The 16,597-nt window shown below is 33.6% G+C and overlaps 1 protein-coding gene across 2 annotated transcripts in view; it reads left to right on the top strand.

The window, feature by feature from the left end:
- Nucleotides 1-16,597, top strand: part of DST (dystonin) — a 417,658-nt gene that overhangs the window by 193,381 nt on the left and 207,680 nt on the right. For both annotated transcript variants that reach the window (XM_023520357.1, XM_011375009.2), the window contains 3 exons: nucleotides 12,053-12,142; nucleotides 14,400-14,477; nucleotides 16,134-16,226. In XM_023520357.1, coding sequence (XP_023376125.1) covers nucleotides 12,053-12,142; nucleotides 14,400-14,477; nucleotides 16,134-16,226 — 261 coding nt within the window. The remainder of the gene's footprint in view (nucleotides 1-12,052; nucleotides 12,143-14,399; nucleotides 14,478-16,133; nucleotides 16,227-16,597) is intronic.

Below are 16,597 nucleotides of genomic sequence, written 5' to 3' on the forward strand. Positions count from 1 at the left end.
CACTTGGTCATGCATTCCTTTATCAAAGAGTATCTACTAAAGTCTTTTTTGAAAAATCCTGCTGGAGAGTCTTAATGGGACTGCTTTTAAGCAAATTTAATTTATTTTGTGTTAATTCGAATTATAGATTTGGACAGGATCTAGTTAATTTGGTTGTCATTGCAGTACTGTGTTCTCACAGCCTTTTTTATGGGTCACTGATTTTCTGATTTATGGACAACTTAATAATTTTGGTCTACTTAAATTGTAACTGAGCTATTTTTTTTTTAATGTTCTAGAATTTGCTTATTATAACTCCCACCCACTTATCTTGGGACAGCCCTCCAGAATGATATGACAAAAATAGCAGCTCTGAAGAAACCATTTTGTCCCTTTCTTTAAACTTTTCTTGTCATTCAAATACTTCCCCTTCCTTCATTTCCATGTGATAGGATTTTTATATCATGCACTTGTTTTTCTAGCATGTTTTCTTTCAGTTTTGAAATTTGAAGTTTTTAAAATTATTGAGTTGAAAGTAGAAAATGAGTTGAGGAAAGTCTATCAGGTCATCAGAGCTATACAACAAGAGCATGGACAGTAGTTATCAATGCTATGATCTCAACTCTGTTTTTAAAATCCACCTACCTTTCACCTCCCTACGTTTGCATGTTTTGTGCTATTTACCTATTAACTTATCTTTTCAGTGGTTTTCTTTTTCCTGCATTGTAAGATATTTCCTTTCATTTGAACTGTTTTCCACTTTTCCTACAGAGAACATGTATTACTTTTATTATCAGGAAAAATAAGATAATGTCATTTTGTAAAAACTTAGTCTTTTCTACTCTTAATTTGCTATAGCTAGGAAAAGCAGTTGGGTAATTCATCTCCTTTTTTGGAGAGAAGAACTGATATGACTCAACTGTTGCAATTCCTAAGGGTATCTGTGTTTTGACCAAGAACTCTTGAGTGTTGGGATGAGGGGTCTGCAACCTGTCTATAGCTTGAGGGCCAAATCTTGCCACAGCCTGTCTTTCCGTACTTAAGCTCATGAGCTAAGATTAGTTTTTACATTTTTAAAGAATTAAAAAGAAATCAAAAGAAGAGTAATATTTTGAGAAACATGAAAATTATTCGAAATTCAAAATTCATTATCCATAAAGAAAATTTTATTGAACCTAGCCAGTACCTTTCACTTATCAATTGTCCCACCATATGACCCCCAATGCCAAAAACGTTTACTATCTGGCTCTTTACAGTAGAAGTTTGCCTACCTTTGTCTCAGGGGAAGGTTTTGTATGTATTTAGGGTAAAGTTTAACATATATTCACTTTACTGGTGGGCAATGGTCTTTTGTGTTTCCCTGAATCCATTTATGAAGTTGGCTTTCCTTTTCTGTGTGTAAGACCATCTGTAGTTCTGGGAACATAATTTTATACCATAGCTACTTTTCTGAATGAGCTTCCCTCTCTGATTTATTTAACAAAATATTCGAAAAGGCCAGTGCAGTATATTGCTTTCTTACTTATGCAAAGTTTTATTTCTGTGATAATCCTCTTTGAGTCAAGATGTGGTCATGAAAGAGAGACCCATTGCAAATGCAGCTTCAAGAAAGAGTCCAGTAAGTAATTCTGATGTAAGGCTGAGGAAATATTCTTCAGTCACTCACATTATATCTGTTTCCTAACCAGATCACTTGGTAACCCTGTCAATATGACTATTCCATTTGCTTTTCGCCCTCTTAATATACCTCCATTTTGGTCTAGATTAAAGGTTTTTTAGTGGTTGGCATTAACAGATTTTCTAGCTGTATTAGTATTATGATCAGTCCTTTTGTTCATTTTTTATTCTTTATTTTATTATTTATTGATTATATTATTTTATTATTTATTGATTATCTTGATTATCTTGTTTATTTTATTATTTATTGATTATTAAATACAAGTCACACATCCTTTAAAATGTATTTCAGTTGCGTATATTTACCCACATTAGAATAGTTTAACATCCTGTCCTATATTCTGGGCACTATTATTAATTCTTGTTGAATTGTGGTGAGTATAAACACTTCCCATGTGCAAACATTGCTGCCACTCAATAGCTCAAAGGGAGTGTGATTAAAATATTTTTAAGAATAGCTTTATTGAGATGTGATTTTAACACTGTGAAATTCACTTGTTTTAAGTGGATAACTGAACAATTTTTAGTAAATTTACAGAATTGTTCAACTGTCATCACAGTCTAATTTTAGAATATGTCTGTCATTCCCAAAAGAACTCTTGTGCCAATTTACTGCCTCTCTCACTCCCCCCAGCCCTAGGCAAACACTGATACACTTTCTACTCATTAGATTTGGCTTTTCTGGATATTTCATATAAATAGAGTTATATAATATGTGTTCTTTTGTACCTGACTTCTTCCACTTAGCATAGCATTTTTGAGGTTCATCCATGTGTAGCATGTATCTTCATTCTTTTTTATTGTCAAGTATATTATATTCTATGGATATATCACATTTTGTTTATCTAGTTAATAGTTGATTGGCATTTAGGTTGTTTCCACATTTTTGCTATTATGAATCATACTGCTAATAAACACAAGTCTTTGTATGAACATATGCTTTCATTTTTTTTGGATATTAATCTAGGAATCGAATTGCAGAGTCATATGGTATATCCAGTTTAATATTTTAGGAAACTATCAAACTGCTTTTCAAAGTGGTTACAGCATATTATATTTCCACTGCAATGTGTGAGGGTCGCAATTTCTTTAAATCCTTGCTGATACTTGTTATTGTCTGTCTTTTTAATTTAGCCATCCTAGTGGCTATGAAATGATATCTCATTGTGATTTTGCTTTGTTTTTATCAAATGAGTAGTGTTTTTAAGCCTCTTTTTATGTGCTTATTGGCCATTTGTGTATCTTCTTTAGCGAAATGTCTTATATCTCTGCGTTTTTAAAAATTGGGTTATGTGCCCTTTTATTATTGGGTTTTCTTTTATCACTTATGCTTTTGGCATCATATGTAGGAAATATTTGCCTAACTCAAGGTCACAGTTGCATATATCTAACAGTTGTATACTTTTAGCTCTCATATTAGGCATCTGATCTATTTTGAGGAAAAGATTCATATGAATCTTTATATGACTATTCAGTTTTCAAGGGAGTCCATTTGTTGAAGGGACTACCTTTTCTCTACCAAACTGCCTTTGCCCTTTTTTCAAAAACCAGTTGTCCATAAATGCATGGGTCTATTTCTGTATTCTGTTTCATTAATATATATGCCTATTTTTATTTGAAGATATTTTGTTTTTAGGTTCCTTATTAAGTCTTGAAGTTTCATTTATCTGACCACTTTCCTGTCAGTCATTTATCAAGTTAGTTTAGATGGATAAGGGGAAACATTTAGAGAGTTTGGCATGTGGAAATGGGCATATAACCTGTATGCGTTATAGTCATTCAGTAGCATTTTTTAAACTCTACCTCTGTGATAGGCACATTATGTCAGGTACTCACTCTCATAGATGCCATGATGGGCCCTTGGGGGCAAAGACAAACTCCTTGCTAGGAAGTGGCTCCATGGAATTCATGAATATATTTCCTGAGTTCTTCTTTTTTACCCCATAACTGGGCACGCACTCAAGGGCCCACAGCTGAGGGCCTGGCTAAGGTTACAGACAAAGTGCAGATGCTAATCTTTTTTGAACAAACCTTCTTTGAATATCTACTGTGTGAAAGGTACTTTGCAAAGCATGAGGCATTGACAATGAAAACTTAAGACAGGGCCTTGTCCTTTTAAGGAGCTTATTATTTATATTATGGATATGTAGGGGAGGAAAAATAATTTCTTCCCATGTTTTTAAGTTCTTCTGACTGGATTAATAATCAAATTAACATGAGACAGGTTTATAGGAGAAAGAGACCAAATTTATTATGTATATACATGTGAGACTGGAGGACCAATGGGCATTTAAGGCTTATATGCCATGTTGAGCTAAGGAGAAGGAGCAGAGAGAGTTGTGGTTTGAGACTTCAAAGGGCAAAAAGGCAACTCACATGGAGTTGGAAAAGCTCAAGTTTGGTAAATAAACGTCTGCTGAACCATCTTTAACAATGGGACACAGAGAGGACTTAAATCAAAGGGCCTTGCTAGGTTCTTCCTTGTCTGTCACACTTAGTTCATTCATATAACTATAGTTGTCTATGATAACAGCTGCCTTTCTGGAGCAGATCCTCTATCTAAATTCTTTTAGACAGTTAGGAGAAGATCACAGGTTTTTCCTGAGTTTTTCATTTCTTAAAATTATCTAGTTTAAAAATAATGTAAGAACAGGCATATTTTGGGGTGGCAAACTCTGCTTCCCCTCAGACATAAAACTATTCTGTAAGGAAAATGATGATTGGTGTCCTGGTTTAAACCAGGGAATATGGGAGTGCAGAAAAGAGAAGCCTTCACAGCCTGGGTGACATTCGAGCGTGAACTTAAAGGAAAAGTAAAATTTCCATAGCCAGAGGAAGAGTTGAAACAGAACAGCATTTTAGGTAGAAGGAATACTATGAATGCAAGCAGAGAATATGACAGTGGTGGTATGAGAATGTGTCCTCATCTGTTCAGCGACATTCTTTTGAAATTCTTGGGCTTTGGGATTGGAAGTGAACTCTACTGTTAAGGTGCTGGGACCTACGTATCTTACGTATACGCACAGCTGTATTCTGTGGTTCACTTTTGGAAATGTGGCCTTTGATTTGCTAGTTGTTATCCTCACACCTACTTTTGGTGAAATGTCAATTTAAAAGGGAGGGAGGATGCTCAGAACAGGGATGGAGACAAAATAACTTCTGCTTAGATTTTAGGCTTTAGGTTGAGATATAAATGTGACATCTCCTCTGTGACTGATCATTTATAACTGGGAGGACTAGCTGTTGAGCATTTGTCATCCACAAATCTCTGTTGAGATGATTGGAATCTGGAAATTTGATAAAATCGTAATGTCATTTAGAAGTTATCACTTTGAAAAGATTGATAGCGTCTTTGAAAACTTTAATCTTCCTGCAGAGATTTATTTTAACATGTCAACATTTTTTTATTAAGTAATTAAATGGAATAAGCCTTTATTTATCATTTTATCCAAACGTATCAGTTTTCCAGGTGGTTTATTTTGGAAAATATAAATCATGGTACTGGGGACTTGGAGTTTCATCTGAATTTAAGGCAACAGAAAATGTTAAAAAATAGCAGGGAAGAGGTGTTAAGCTCTGGCATGAATTCTAGCAGAGGCAGTAGAATATCATCATCTGGGGGTGTTTTTAAAAATAGTTCCAGTGTTCATTTCCCTGGGACAGTTGTCTTGATCATATCCTGGGTTATTGCAAAGGTTTAATGAAGAGGATACAACCAGTTGTTCTCAGTTGTTTATTTGTGAGGACTTGAAGAAATGGGCTTATGTTTAAAGAAGAGTGAATTAGCTTGCATATAAAATATTAGGATATTGTAAAGGCCTTCAAACTATAAAATATGCAATTAAGAGACTCCATAGATTTTCTCCAATCCTTAGGTCTTAAAAAGAGATGAAGCAACTACTTGTGTCATCCCCACCCTTGGTAGTGTCTTTCTCTGGCAAATAATGTTTTGAAAGTGATACCAGGAAGTGCCCTTGATGGTGTGACCAGAAGATATCTGTATTGGCCAGCACCACCTCGTCTGAAAACTTATCCACCGGTGGTTTTTATTACTTACTTAGCACTCTCCCCTCTCTATGAGAACCTTGCTTCCTCCTCAGCCTAGAGCCTGACTCATTATAACCACTGTAGCTAGCGGCTCACTGTTCCATTGAGGACTAGCAGAGTTGTGCTAGCCATCGTCCCTGAAGAAAACAAAGTTACTTTTAGAGGGCTCAGTTGGTTCTTTTATTTTTTGTATGCATTGAGAAAGTAGCTATTTCTTTTTTTCTATAAACAGCTGTGTTGTAAAAGGTACTTTAAATGATGCCAGAGGGAGAGAGGATAATTTTTATTTGGGGCAAGTATCCACTTAATTGTTGAATCACCGTGTAACAGGTCAGGCAATGACAACCCAAAGATGATTCAGCTCAGAGGTATTCAGTAAGCAGTTACCATAACCAGCACTTTAATCAGAATTGCAAAGTAGCTGAAATTGTTATCACTTCCCTATTTCCCTTTTCTGGACTCTTCTTGCCCCGCTGCCCATTGTCCTTCTACTACATCCTCAGTGTTATGAGCTCTTACTGTGGAATCCTACCATGCTCTTACACTGCAGTGCCTCGTCAATGGCCCTCCACCCCAAGTCGTTCCATCTTATTGCCAACCATGATTATAAGATTTCTTTGAAATTGGTAATAGGTAGGTGTTAAGAAGAAAATTAGTCTGATAAAGTGACCTGGCATTAAGGGGCAAGTGACTGATAGGTTACTCTTTCCCAGAAGCTGTCTTCATTTTCATATAGTAATTAAATGTACTTATCTGGATGCATCTTCAGTTTGTAATAATTAATCTGAACCTGACTTATGATGTTGGTATGGGTATGACCTAACTAGAGAGTCACTCGTGGGGATTTACTGAGGAAATAATATATATTTTTTTTACCTAGTTGTGAATTTTGGTCATGACTATAAGTTAACATCAATTAAACCTTCTTTAATTTTATATGATTTTTATTGAAAAATAAAATGCATAATTCTGTTTTAAAACTTTTTTTAAAAAACTACAATTTGAAAATACAGTGGAATCTGTTTAAAATATTGATGATAAGGACAGGACTTTGCTGTAGGTATAGATTACCTGTGTCAAACAGACTTATTTTATGTTTAGTTGTATTTTTCAGGGCTTGGTACAAATGAATTCATATATTATATTTAGTTGTCATTTATCTTGTTATATTGCTATGGTCACATATTTACATCTATGTCGAAATACAAAATTTAGTTTCATTGATTAGATTATTAATTATTCCTTAGATGTGTTAAGTGATTAAAATCCCAGTTTTCCCAGCTTTTTCTATTGCCCAAATAGTGTGAAGTTGAGAGGAACGGGAAAGAGGTGAGCATAAAAATGCTAGTTATTGGTTCCTTCTCTTTTCATTATGCTATTATTGAAAACTGCTCTTGATAGAGTAGCACCGCGATCTTCTGAAGTGATGGATAGTTTAAAGATTTATATAAGTAATGAGCTAGGAGGGTGTTTGAAGAACTTTTAAAGGGCGAGACCTGTATCTTCCTGACAGTTATCACTGGGTTTTACCCTCAGTGATAGAATACTGGACAGAAACCTCCTTTAGTCACACCTAAAATCTTTCTCACTCCCTAATTTTTAGAGACTACATGGAATGGATAATGCTGATGTTTTCATAAACTAGTGGTCATTTGGTTGACATTGTAGCATGGAGGTTGTTTAGAACACATCTTTAACAGAAATTAACTTCAAAAAATCAGTGGGCAGATGAAGAAAATTAATATGCACAGTAATTAATTTCTGAATTTATTTTTCTCTTTCAGTTACATTATTTATAATAACTCAGCACCATGATCTATGCAGCTCTGTAAGAAATAAAAGATCTTCAGGCTGAGGGAAAAACACATGCAAAAATAGATTTTTGTCTGTCTTCTTGTTGAAAAAAGGAAAGAGCTGGAAGGAAAGGTAGAAAACTCAAAGTCAAACCAAAGCAGAACCAGTCACTCCAAACTGCAGACAAATTATTACAGAAAAGAGTAACATGTTTAAAAAAATTTTTTTAATTGAAATAACCTTTTGAAAAGGTTCCTATGACAATGGTGACAGAAGAGAATATAAAAAATACCTAGATAAAACAGTGACTAAAATGTCCCCCAAATAAAAAATAAAGTTTTATTAATATAAGTGCTTTTATTTTATTTAACTACCTACAGTTCCACATTGTGGTAAAGACTAGAAAAGACTTTTTTTTTTTTAATTGATTGTAGATTGTCAGCCTGAAAATTTAAAAGGCCTGTCTTCTTTGCAAAAGAACTAACTGGGTCCATATGAAGTAGACAAATTATTTGTACTGCCTGGGGCTGACAGTGATTTGTTTCAAACTCTTTGTTATTTTATTCATTAATACCTTAAGATGTATGACACATATCTCTATAGTTTAAAAAGCAGTAAAGGAGATTAATTATATATGGTCTTAGTGATGACATAATGTATTGCCTAAGAAAAAGCATGACCACCTTTTTTTACATCCCGTTAAGTATGTTTCCCCATTATACTCACCTGCACCAGTATAGACTTTATAGTAATTTAGGTAGAATCTAAACTGTAGTTTTCTTCTTTCACAACTCTTAAAGAAATAGTCCTGAAATAAGTTCATAATAAACAAAATTGTTTGGATAAGGCAACTACCTAAGAGAATACATTGTTTTAAACCACTGATGTATATTTTAAAAGCATCCATTTATTTATCAATAATTGACATGGTAATATATCAATAGATTATTTTTATTTATTTTTTGAAGTAGGGCTTCTAAGGAGCATTTGCAGGAGAATTTGGTAGCTTATATTTTAATAAATATATTTGTTTGAAGTAAAAACAAATTGCATTAAAAATCATTTTAATTCATAGTTTTCACTGAAGCTGACTGTCCCCCTTCTTTACCCAATTTGTACAAGGCTGTGAGTGAGGTGATCTCATTTGGGACAGGCCTTCTTTTATTATTTATGTTCCTTTCTAAAGATAGTCAGTTGTTTTCCAGAACACTGTGTCTTATAGATGTAGGACTTCTTTAAGAGAGGGCTATGACTCTTTTCTGATATTTTGCTCCTTGCTGCTGTGCTGGGATTGTGCATTTTATACAAGGTTCACTGATTGAGTTTTCTCTAGTTTGCTTTTTCTTGAGGAATCTTGGCTCCATCATTGCATACAGATTGGGCCGTTAGTGTCTTTATTGTTATGTGGGTTTGCTCAAGATAATAGTTTACAAAGAAGCTTTTATATTGGCCAGAGATGCTGTGTCCTCATTCTGCTTAAAAGCCTTCAGTGGTTCTCTGCTTAGGAAAAAAGCCTAAGCTTTTAAAGTGGTATGTAAAGCCGCCTTGTCTTCTGGCTCACCTTTCCTGCTTCACCTCCCACCTCCTATTTCACTGATTTCACAGACTGCTTTCCCTTTTTGGAACTCACCATTCAGTTGAATGTATCCTTGTCTTTTTTCTTTGTCCTTGCTTTTCCCTTCACCTGGAAAATTCCCATATCTTAGCTGGGAGGACTTAGACTCCAGATATGGTTAAAGCACCTCAGTTTCCTGAGCATGTTCTCAGTATATTCACTTTATACCGAAATTTCCTCTTTAAATTTCTACCATCTCAGACTGCAGGCCTCAAGGGGTAGCACTCTCTTATTGTTCATCTTCATTCCCTTAGAGGTTAAATGATTCTCTGGCATTTAGTGGATGCTCAATAAATATTTAATGAATTGAACTGCAGCTACATGATAGCAATGTGTTTAAATGTGGAAAGTAAAATTTTGTGGAATTTGTCTAGATTAATAACGTCAGTCACTACAAAGTCAAATTTTTGAAAAAGGCAGTTTTAAACATTAAATAAGTAGGTAGACAATGATCTTTAAAGGGAAATTTGATTTAGCCCACATAAAACCAAACAATTATGTTAACATAATACAATTTTATAGTAGTATTTTTCATCACGTAAGCCAGTTAGATGCTATGGACCTGACATAATCTACTCAATTCTCTCTCAGAAATAAATTTGAAATATGTATTACCTAGATCATCATCGCCAGCATCTTGTTTAGACTTTCTCTCCCCGCCACGTCCCTGCCATTGATTTCTATTTAACTTTATTTTCCTTCTTTCGGCTACTCTTTTTAAGCAAAAGATTAGTGCCCTCTAGGGGTAAACTGCAGGTACAATGCAGTACACACATTTTAAAAAGCACTGCAAAATTCTGGGAGAATTGTCTGAAATATGGAAAATGATGCTTCACCTTATTATGTAATTCACGTTATATAATTGAACCCCCCAGAGTATCTCAAAGTGCTTTTACTTTGCTCATCACTTCTTCTAGCACTATTTATTCAGACAGTTTTTGTTCCACAGGGGGAAAACACCCAAAATGAGAAGAAAGACTGTTTCATTAAAAATTGAAAACGGAAGATTACGAGTATTGGCAGTTAGAATAGTCATTTGTGAAGGAAAGTTACTAGGCCAGATGTCCATGACTCAGACTAAGGACAACATAAAAAGCTCTTCTATGTTAGCTTAACTATTTAATTCCTTCTCCCCCCCCCCCAAACTGATCACTTGATCAGATATTTCTCCAGAACCCTGTTTTTTCCCTCAGTTCATCCACTACCACTCTTTCCCAAAAATGTTGATTTGTAATTTTTAGTTAACATTCTCTTTTATCTCATTCTTTTGTGGTGAGGAGAATGAGCCAAGATTTATAAAGCTCTTAGCACAGGATATTAACTTATAATTATTAGTTTATACTTATAAGTATTAACTTATCATGTGTGTATTTTTGTTTATGATTGTTGTTAATGGTGACATTTGTTTTTCCTAGAATGATAAAGGCGATAATATATTTAGGTGGCCTTTTTCATATACAGATTTTTTGTGGACCCTGATAATAATCACCTGAGAGGAAATATAGGCAGTATTATATGACAACCAGTGCCTCAAGGTTTTTTTCCGAGCATTATAGAAGTTAAATTAGTCTATTTCTGCATTTTCTAAAGTTCTTAAGAAATTAGGCCACAAAGCTTGAGAGCAGCTTTCCACTTTACATATTTTCTTTTAAGTCGACACATTAATTTTTTAAAAGATAACTTTATTTTCAGATCATAGAATCTGTGTTCTCTAGTTTGAACAGAGTCCTTCTGTTTTCAGTTTTTTGTTTTGCAGATGAGAAAATGAGACCTAAAGAGAATAGGAAGCTGGTGCCAGTTTATGGGACCCGTGGCAGAAGCAAGACTAAAATGCAGTTCTAACTTTTTCCCTTTTAACATAACGTGTTTTCTCTTTTTCCAGGTTCACTTGGATGACATAATATTATTTTCCTTTTATAAACATGCCTAATTTAATGTTTCTTTATTGTTGCATAAACATGGAGAAAAATGGCACCTGGTTTTAGAAAGTTTCCCTGATGTAGGAGTTTTAGTTCAGTCTGGCAAAGCAAGTTGTAAAATTGCCTTCCTATGAAATAAGTGTTCAGATTCACACCCCATCTTTAACTGTCCTGGAGTGAGAAAGACATAGGAAGTGAAATAAGGAGTAAAATGTGACTCTGGCAGGAAGTGGGTGGGTGTAGTGTGGGTACAGTAGGCCAGGCATTTACAGGAGATATCCCTACTTGGCAGACTGAACAGAGGTTTTGGGAAATCTTTGGTTGTTTCGGCTCTAAAATCGCAAGCTTAAATCAGGCCCATGGAATGGAGGAAGAAGCCATGACAGGTTGTGGGTTAACTTAGTGCTAGTGATAACGTGGTTATGAAAACCCTCCACTACAAGAAGATTTATGTTGTGCAGAGGTTTGAACAGAGAAGTATTATAACCTCATATATGTGAATTTTATTTTGAAATAATTATAGATTCACAGAGATTAAAAAAAATTTAGTATGTAGAGTCTCATGCACCCTTTACTCAGCTTACATCTGTGGATTTTTAAAGTGTGGAGTGTGTGCTTCTGGCATCCTTGATTTTGTGGCCCAGAGAGTGGGAAGACCAACTGGAGGTAAAAAAGTCACCCCTCTTGCTAAGGTGACTCTGGTTGTCGTATCAGGAATCATGAAGAAGATTAGGGCATTGCCTGTATTTTAAAAATTATAACTCCATGTAGTTGTCAGGCTTATATTTACATAGTGTATTAAAAATGTAATAATTCTACTTTATAAGTTATTAATCTGAAATTTACATTTTTAGGGCTTTTTATATTTAAATTTAGTTTTTAAGTAGTGAGAGAATAAAGATTTTCAAAATCGCTATATGAATGAATGCTATATAAGGAATGTTTGCCCCCTTTCTTGTTTGAGTATTAAAGATAATCCCGGATTTTAGAACCAAAAGTTAAATTGCTTTTCTCTATGCAGGTTCGAAAACATGTGAATGATCTTTATGAAGACTTACGGGATGGACACAACTTGATCTCTCTTTTAGAGGTTCTTTCAGGAGACACCTTGGTAAGTTTTAAATTTCTTAATTTATTTTGAAGAACATGTAATCCTCTCTGCTTATGACTAGTATGTTTTCAGCACAGATTGTTTAGATTTTTCGACATTCACATTTGAGCTGCAAATTTTGCCTGGGGGGGAAAAAGAAGTTCTGGTTAGATTCCTGAGCATTTTCAGACTTCCAGTTATGTGAATGTGGGAGATTGAAGCATTTTGCCTACGTAATTAGTTCTATAATTAAAATACTATTTTCGTTCTTGCTTCTTTTTCACCTTTGGGTTTTTACTTTTTGTTTGTTTGTTTGTTTGTTTTTTGCTTAGCAGAAGTTGGATGCATACTGTAACCGTATATTAAAAAACACAAATACCAAGGAAATAAACATTGCTTTCTGAAAAATGGTCTAACCCCCCTCCACAGGTGTCATTTCCTTTTTTTTTGTGAACATTACTTCCCCTTCTTGGTTACCTGTTCCCCTCCATTATGTTCTGTTCATGCTCTTCTTTTCATTTCTGCTGTCTTGTGTCTTTGCTGTCCTATCTTCTGTCTGTTATATTCATTAGCCAAGGGAGCGAGATTTTTTGAAGACCTTACGATTGGTGAGTGCAACAGAAGCATGCGAATATGAACAGCATGAGGATGTGGAGGATGAGGATAAGGGGGTAGGTGTCGGCCCCCATAACTCGACTAACTTAGCCGTTATAGTGCAGTGAGCGCTAACATGATAGAAAAGTAACCCAAGGGTTCGGGCTCCTTTTTAGAGAACTATATAGAAAGGACCAAAACCCATAGTGAGGTGGGTGTGTGTGTACCAAGAAATTGGACAAAGGAAATATTTTCTCTTTAAATTTATTTATAGATTACTGTGCACTGCATTTGATAATTGAACTGGTAACTGAACATAAGCACTTAAATGATAAGATGGCATTTTAGCTAAAGAATTTTATATAGTTACGGACAGCTTGACAACTAGCCTGCCTACTTTGATGCAAATTCATTCTTCTTCTGGAATTTATATTTCAAATTTGGCAACTATTTATTGCTTTATTTGAAAGAACTATGGAAATTTATTTAATACTTAAGTTTATGCCTATTGGCAATAGATATTTGGTGGACATTTTTTACCCCTCTTCTGTGTCTCTATTTTATTTACAAAGGGGGAAGGTTTTAAAGTCTAGAGTCCTGGCAGAACTCACAGGAACTGTTTTATCTCCGTGACTCTTAGTTGACTTCAGCCCACTTTTGCAAAGCAGATTGCTTCTTTTGTCATCTACATCCCTAGTGCCCCCTATTTCATTGGAAATGGTGCTTTTTTTGGATTTAGGGGTGAATTCATCAACTTCATTTCTACCTGTTGTATAGAACCTATTTTTTCCATTCTGTAGTCTGCTGTCTGTTTTATTATGGTGCCTTTGGCTTCAGCAATATATTCATATTGAGAAGCTAAGCTGTCACATATTCTCTCCCCCCTACTTTTGGAAAGATTTTATATGGGAAATTTCAGCTCCATTCTTTGTATTTTAGTTAAGCATTTTCTCAGCTCTGTTTCCTTGTGCTAACTTATAACTTTTCTAAAAGGAAACAGTATCAAGGAAAGTAATTATGATTTGTCAGTTTTCTTGAGATGGTAAATAATCATGTCCATCCCCAAGCAGTGTAAAACTATTATAGATCCTACTGATTTTGTGAAAAAACTAAAATAAAATAAAGAGGAAATATATGGCTCTAATTGCTTTCTCTCTTCCTCTATCATGGCTAAGTAAAACTCCACTGTCTTTCTCCTTCTTGGCGATTTTTATACTAACTGCATGATACTTTACCTCATTTTTATTTACATTCCATACATATATAATTATAAAACCCTCTTGATAGTAGAGTTTATTAAGAGGGAAAAGGGAAAACGTTATTTAATTCTTTTTGTGCTTCTATAGCTTAATAACTGTAGGCTAGAATTGTTGTAGTATAGCGAATATAAAAAGTCTATATGTTCTATGGTTATTTTCTCTTTTTCTTTGTTTAAATAAAACTTTTGGAATAAATCATCTGTTTAAATAAAACATATTGAGAAAAATCCCTAGTAATTTAAATTCAATCCCAGATAATAAAAAATTATAACTACCTTTAAAAAATTTATTGAATTTACCCAAACAGTAAATACCATTTTGACATATTAAGATGAGCATAAAGTATATTTATATAGCATACTTAGCATGGTCAGTGGTATCAGAAACTATAGTGTTTTTTATACCGTGCATTTTTCTATTCTTAGCCCAGAGAGAAAGGTCGGATGCGTTTTCACAGACTACAGAATGTACAAATTGCACTTGACTATTTGAAAAGACGCCAGGTATGATGTTTTTCAAAGACTATAATTCTATAAACATATGTGACTGAGTAAATCTACACAGAAACATGTCAGGGAATGAAAAGGTTAAATTCAACTGTGAATTATAATCATTATACTTGTGCTTTTGTGAGACAAATATTTTAAAATGTTTTTAAACATTTGCTCCAAAGAAAAGAAAGTTAATAGTAGGTAGGTGTAAGCTTAAAGGAATTACAAGTAGCTACATTTCCATCAGAATAAGAGCTACTGGTTTTCCTTCCCTCAGAAATGGAATGCTTTTGCCTAGGAAGTTAATGACAGAATGTTAAGAATATCTATGAACAGTTCTTAGTAGTAGGGAGGTAATACTTTATTTTTTGTGCTTAGTTTATAAAATTATTTTATAAAAAATAGTTTATATAATACCTTAAAAAACAGTATAGGTATAAACTTAGTATAAGTATTTTTGGTACTTAGTAGTTGGTAATTTATAAGTGGTTAAAAATAAAACATTTCTGACTATAGTCTTCAACTTGCTTGAGGTTTTAGAAAAAATCATGGAAGCAAATGCATGCCATATTGGATATGATCTTGATTTTGGTAGCATCGTGTTATTACAGTGGTATAAACCAAATAATAAATTTTCAATTGGTGAAAGAAAGGAGAAAAAGAAATTCAGGAGAATTTAAAGTTACTGAAAACAATGGGAAATCAGATGGCAACAATTTTGCTTTTTAATGGAGTTGGAAAAAAGGAAAGGAATGAAGAGGGAGAGGGAAATACTTTTTTATTAGTCCTTCATTTAGTTTATTATGAATATTAAAATGCTTTTAGTTATTAAATTCTGATAAATACTCTGCTAAATTTTTTAAATGTTATTGGTATTTGTCATTATTTTTAATTATAGTGAAAGTTTCCAGAAGGATTAATGATTAGTTATATCTCTTGTTTGCAATGTTTTCGACAGTGTTTTGTCCAGGAAATAAAATGCTAGATATTATTGTATTTAATTTTTGATATTTAATTTGTAATATTTAATTCTTTTGTCCATCCAAGAAGTAAACGTTAAATATTATCATTACATTTATTTACCTGAATGCATAATATGACAAGTGATAAGCTTTAAGTCTGATTATTCTATATATATATTTTTATATTTGGACAGTCTTGGAAATGTCCAGTGACTCATGTATTTACTTATCTTGGTAATAGTTTATGATAAACAAATAGGAAAATAATGCTAGGTTTTTTTGTTTTTTTTTTAATCGTTTGTGAAGGAAGCGTGAGAAAGTTGTTAAAATTATTTTGTGGTTCTGAACAGTTTTCTGCTTACTTGTAAAATAAAGCTTATTTTCAAAAGACAAAATTCAATGTTAAAATCTCAAGTATCTAGGACTTTCTTCTTGAGTTGTATTTTTGTTTTGACAGATGAGTTTTTTTATTACTTGATCTGGAATGCATACCAAAATAATACCAGTTTTTCCTTTGTGGTTACTTTTTAATTTGCAATCTAAAAGGATTGAAGATAGGAGGTAAAACAGTGTGTTAAAGATTACTGGTGTTTAAATCATTCAGTTTTTTTCTTTGTATAACATAGAATCGCTTCTATGTAGGTAAAGATAACTCATGTGATGGTTTGAAAAATAGTGTTTTATCTCTTTTTCATGTATGAAACAGGTGAAATTAGTGAATATTAGAAATGATGACATAACAGATGGAAATCCCAAATTGACTTTGGGATTAATATGGACAATAATTTTGCACTTTCAGGTAAGCCCAATTTTTCTTAATGGTCATTTCTTTTATCCTCTCATTGCTGGTTTTCAAGGGGTTCATATGAAGCATGTGGAAGAAAATAAATTTTAGGCATCTCAAACAATATATTCATATTATTCCTTTTAAGTAACATGCAGCTTGTGAACCTGGTACCCCATTTCCTGTTGATTTTAGGACAAAGCTTGTAATCTCAGAGTTGGAAGATAAAGATATTTTTAAATTGAATGTAGAAACATTTTTTTTGTTGTTTATTGGACACTATTACCTGATTTAGATACATGAAAATTTTATTACTCAATTTAGAATGGTTCTTATTGATTATTATAGTTTCTCAATTATGCAAACTATTTTCTCCCATTGATAGA

The sequence above is a fragment of the Pteropus vampyrus genome, unplaced genomic scaffold (assembly GCF_000151845.1).
Source record: "Pteropus vampyrus isolate Shadow unplaced genomic scaffold, Pvam_2.0 Scaffold260, whole genome shotgun sequence".
NCBI classification, from domain to species: domain Eukaryota; kingdom Metazoa; phylum Chordata; class Mammalia; order Chiroptera; family Pteropodidae; genus Pteropus; species Pteropus vampyrus.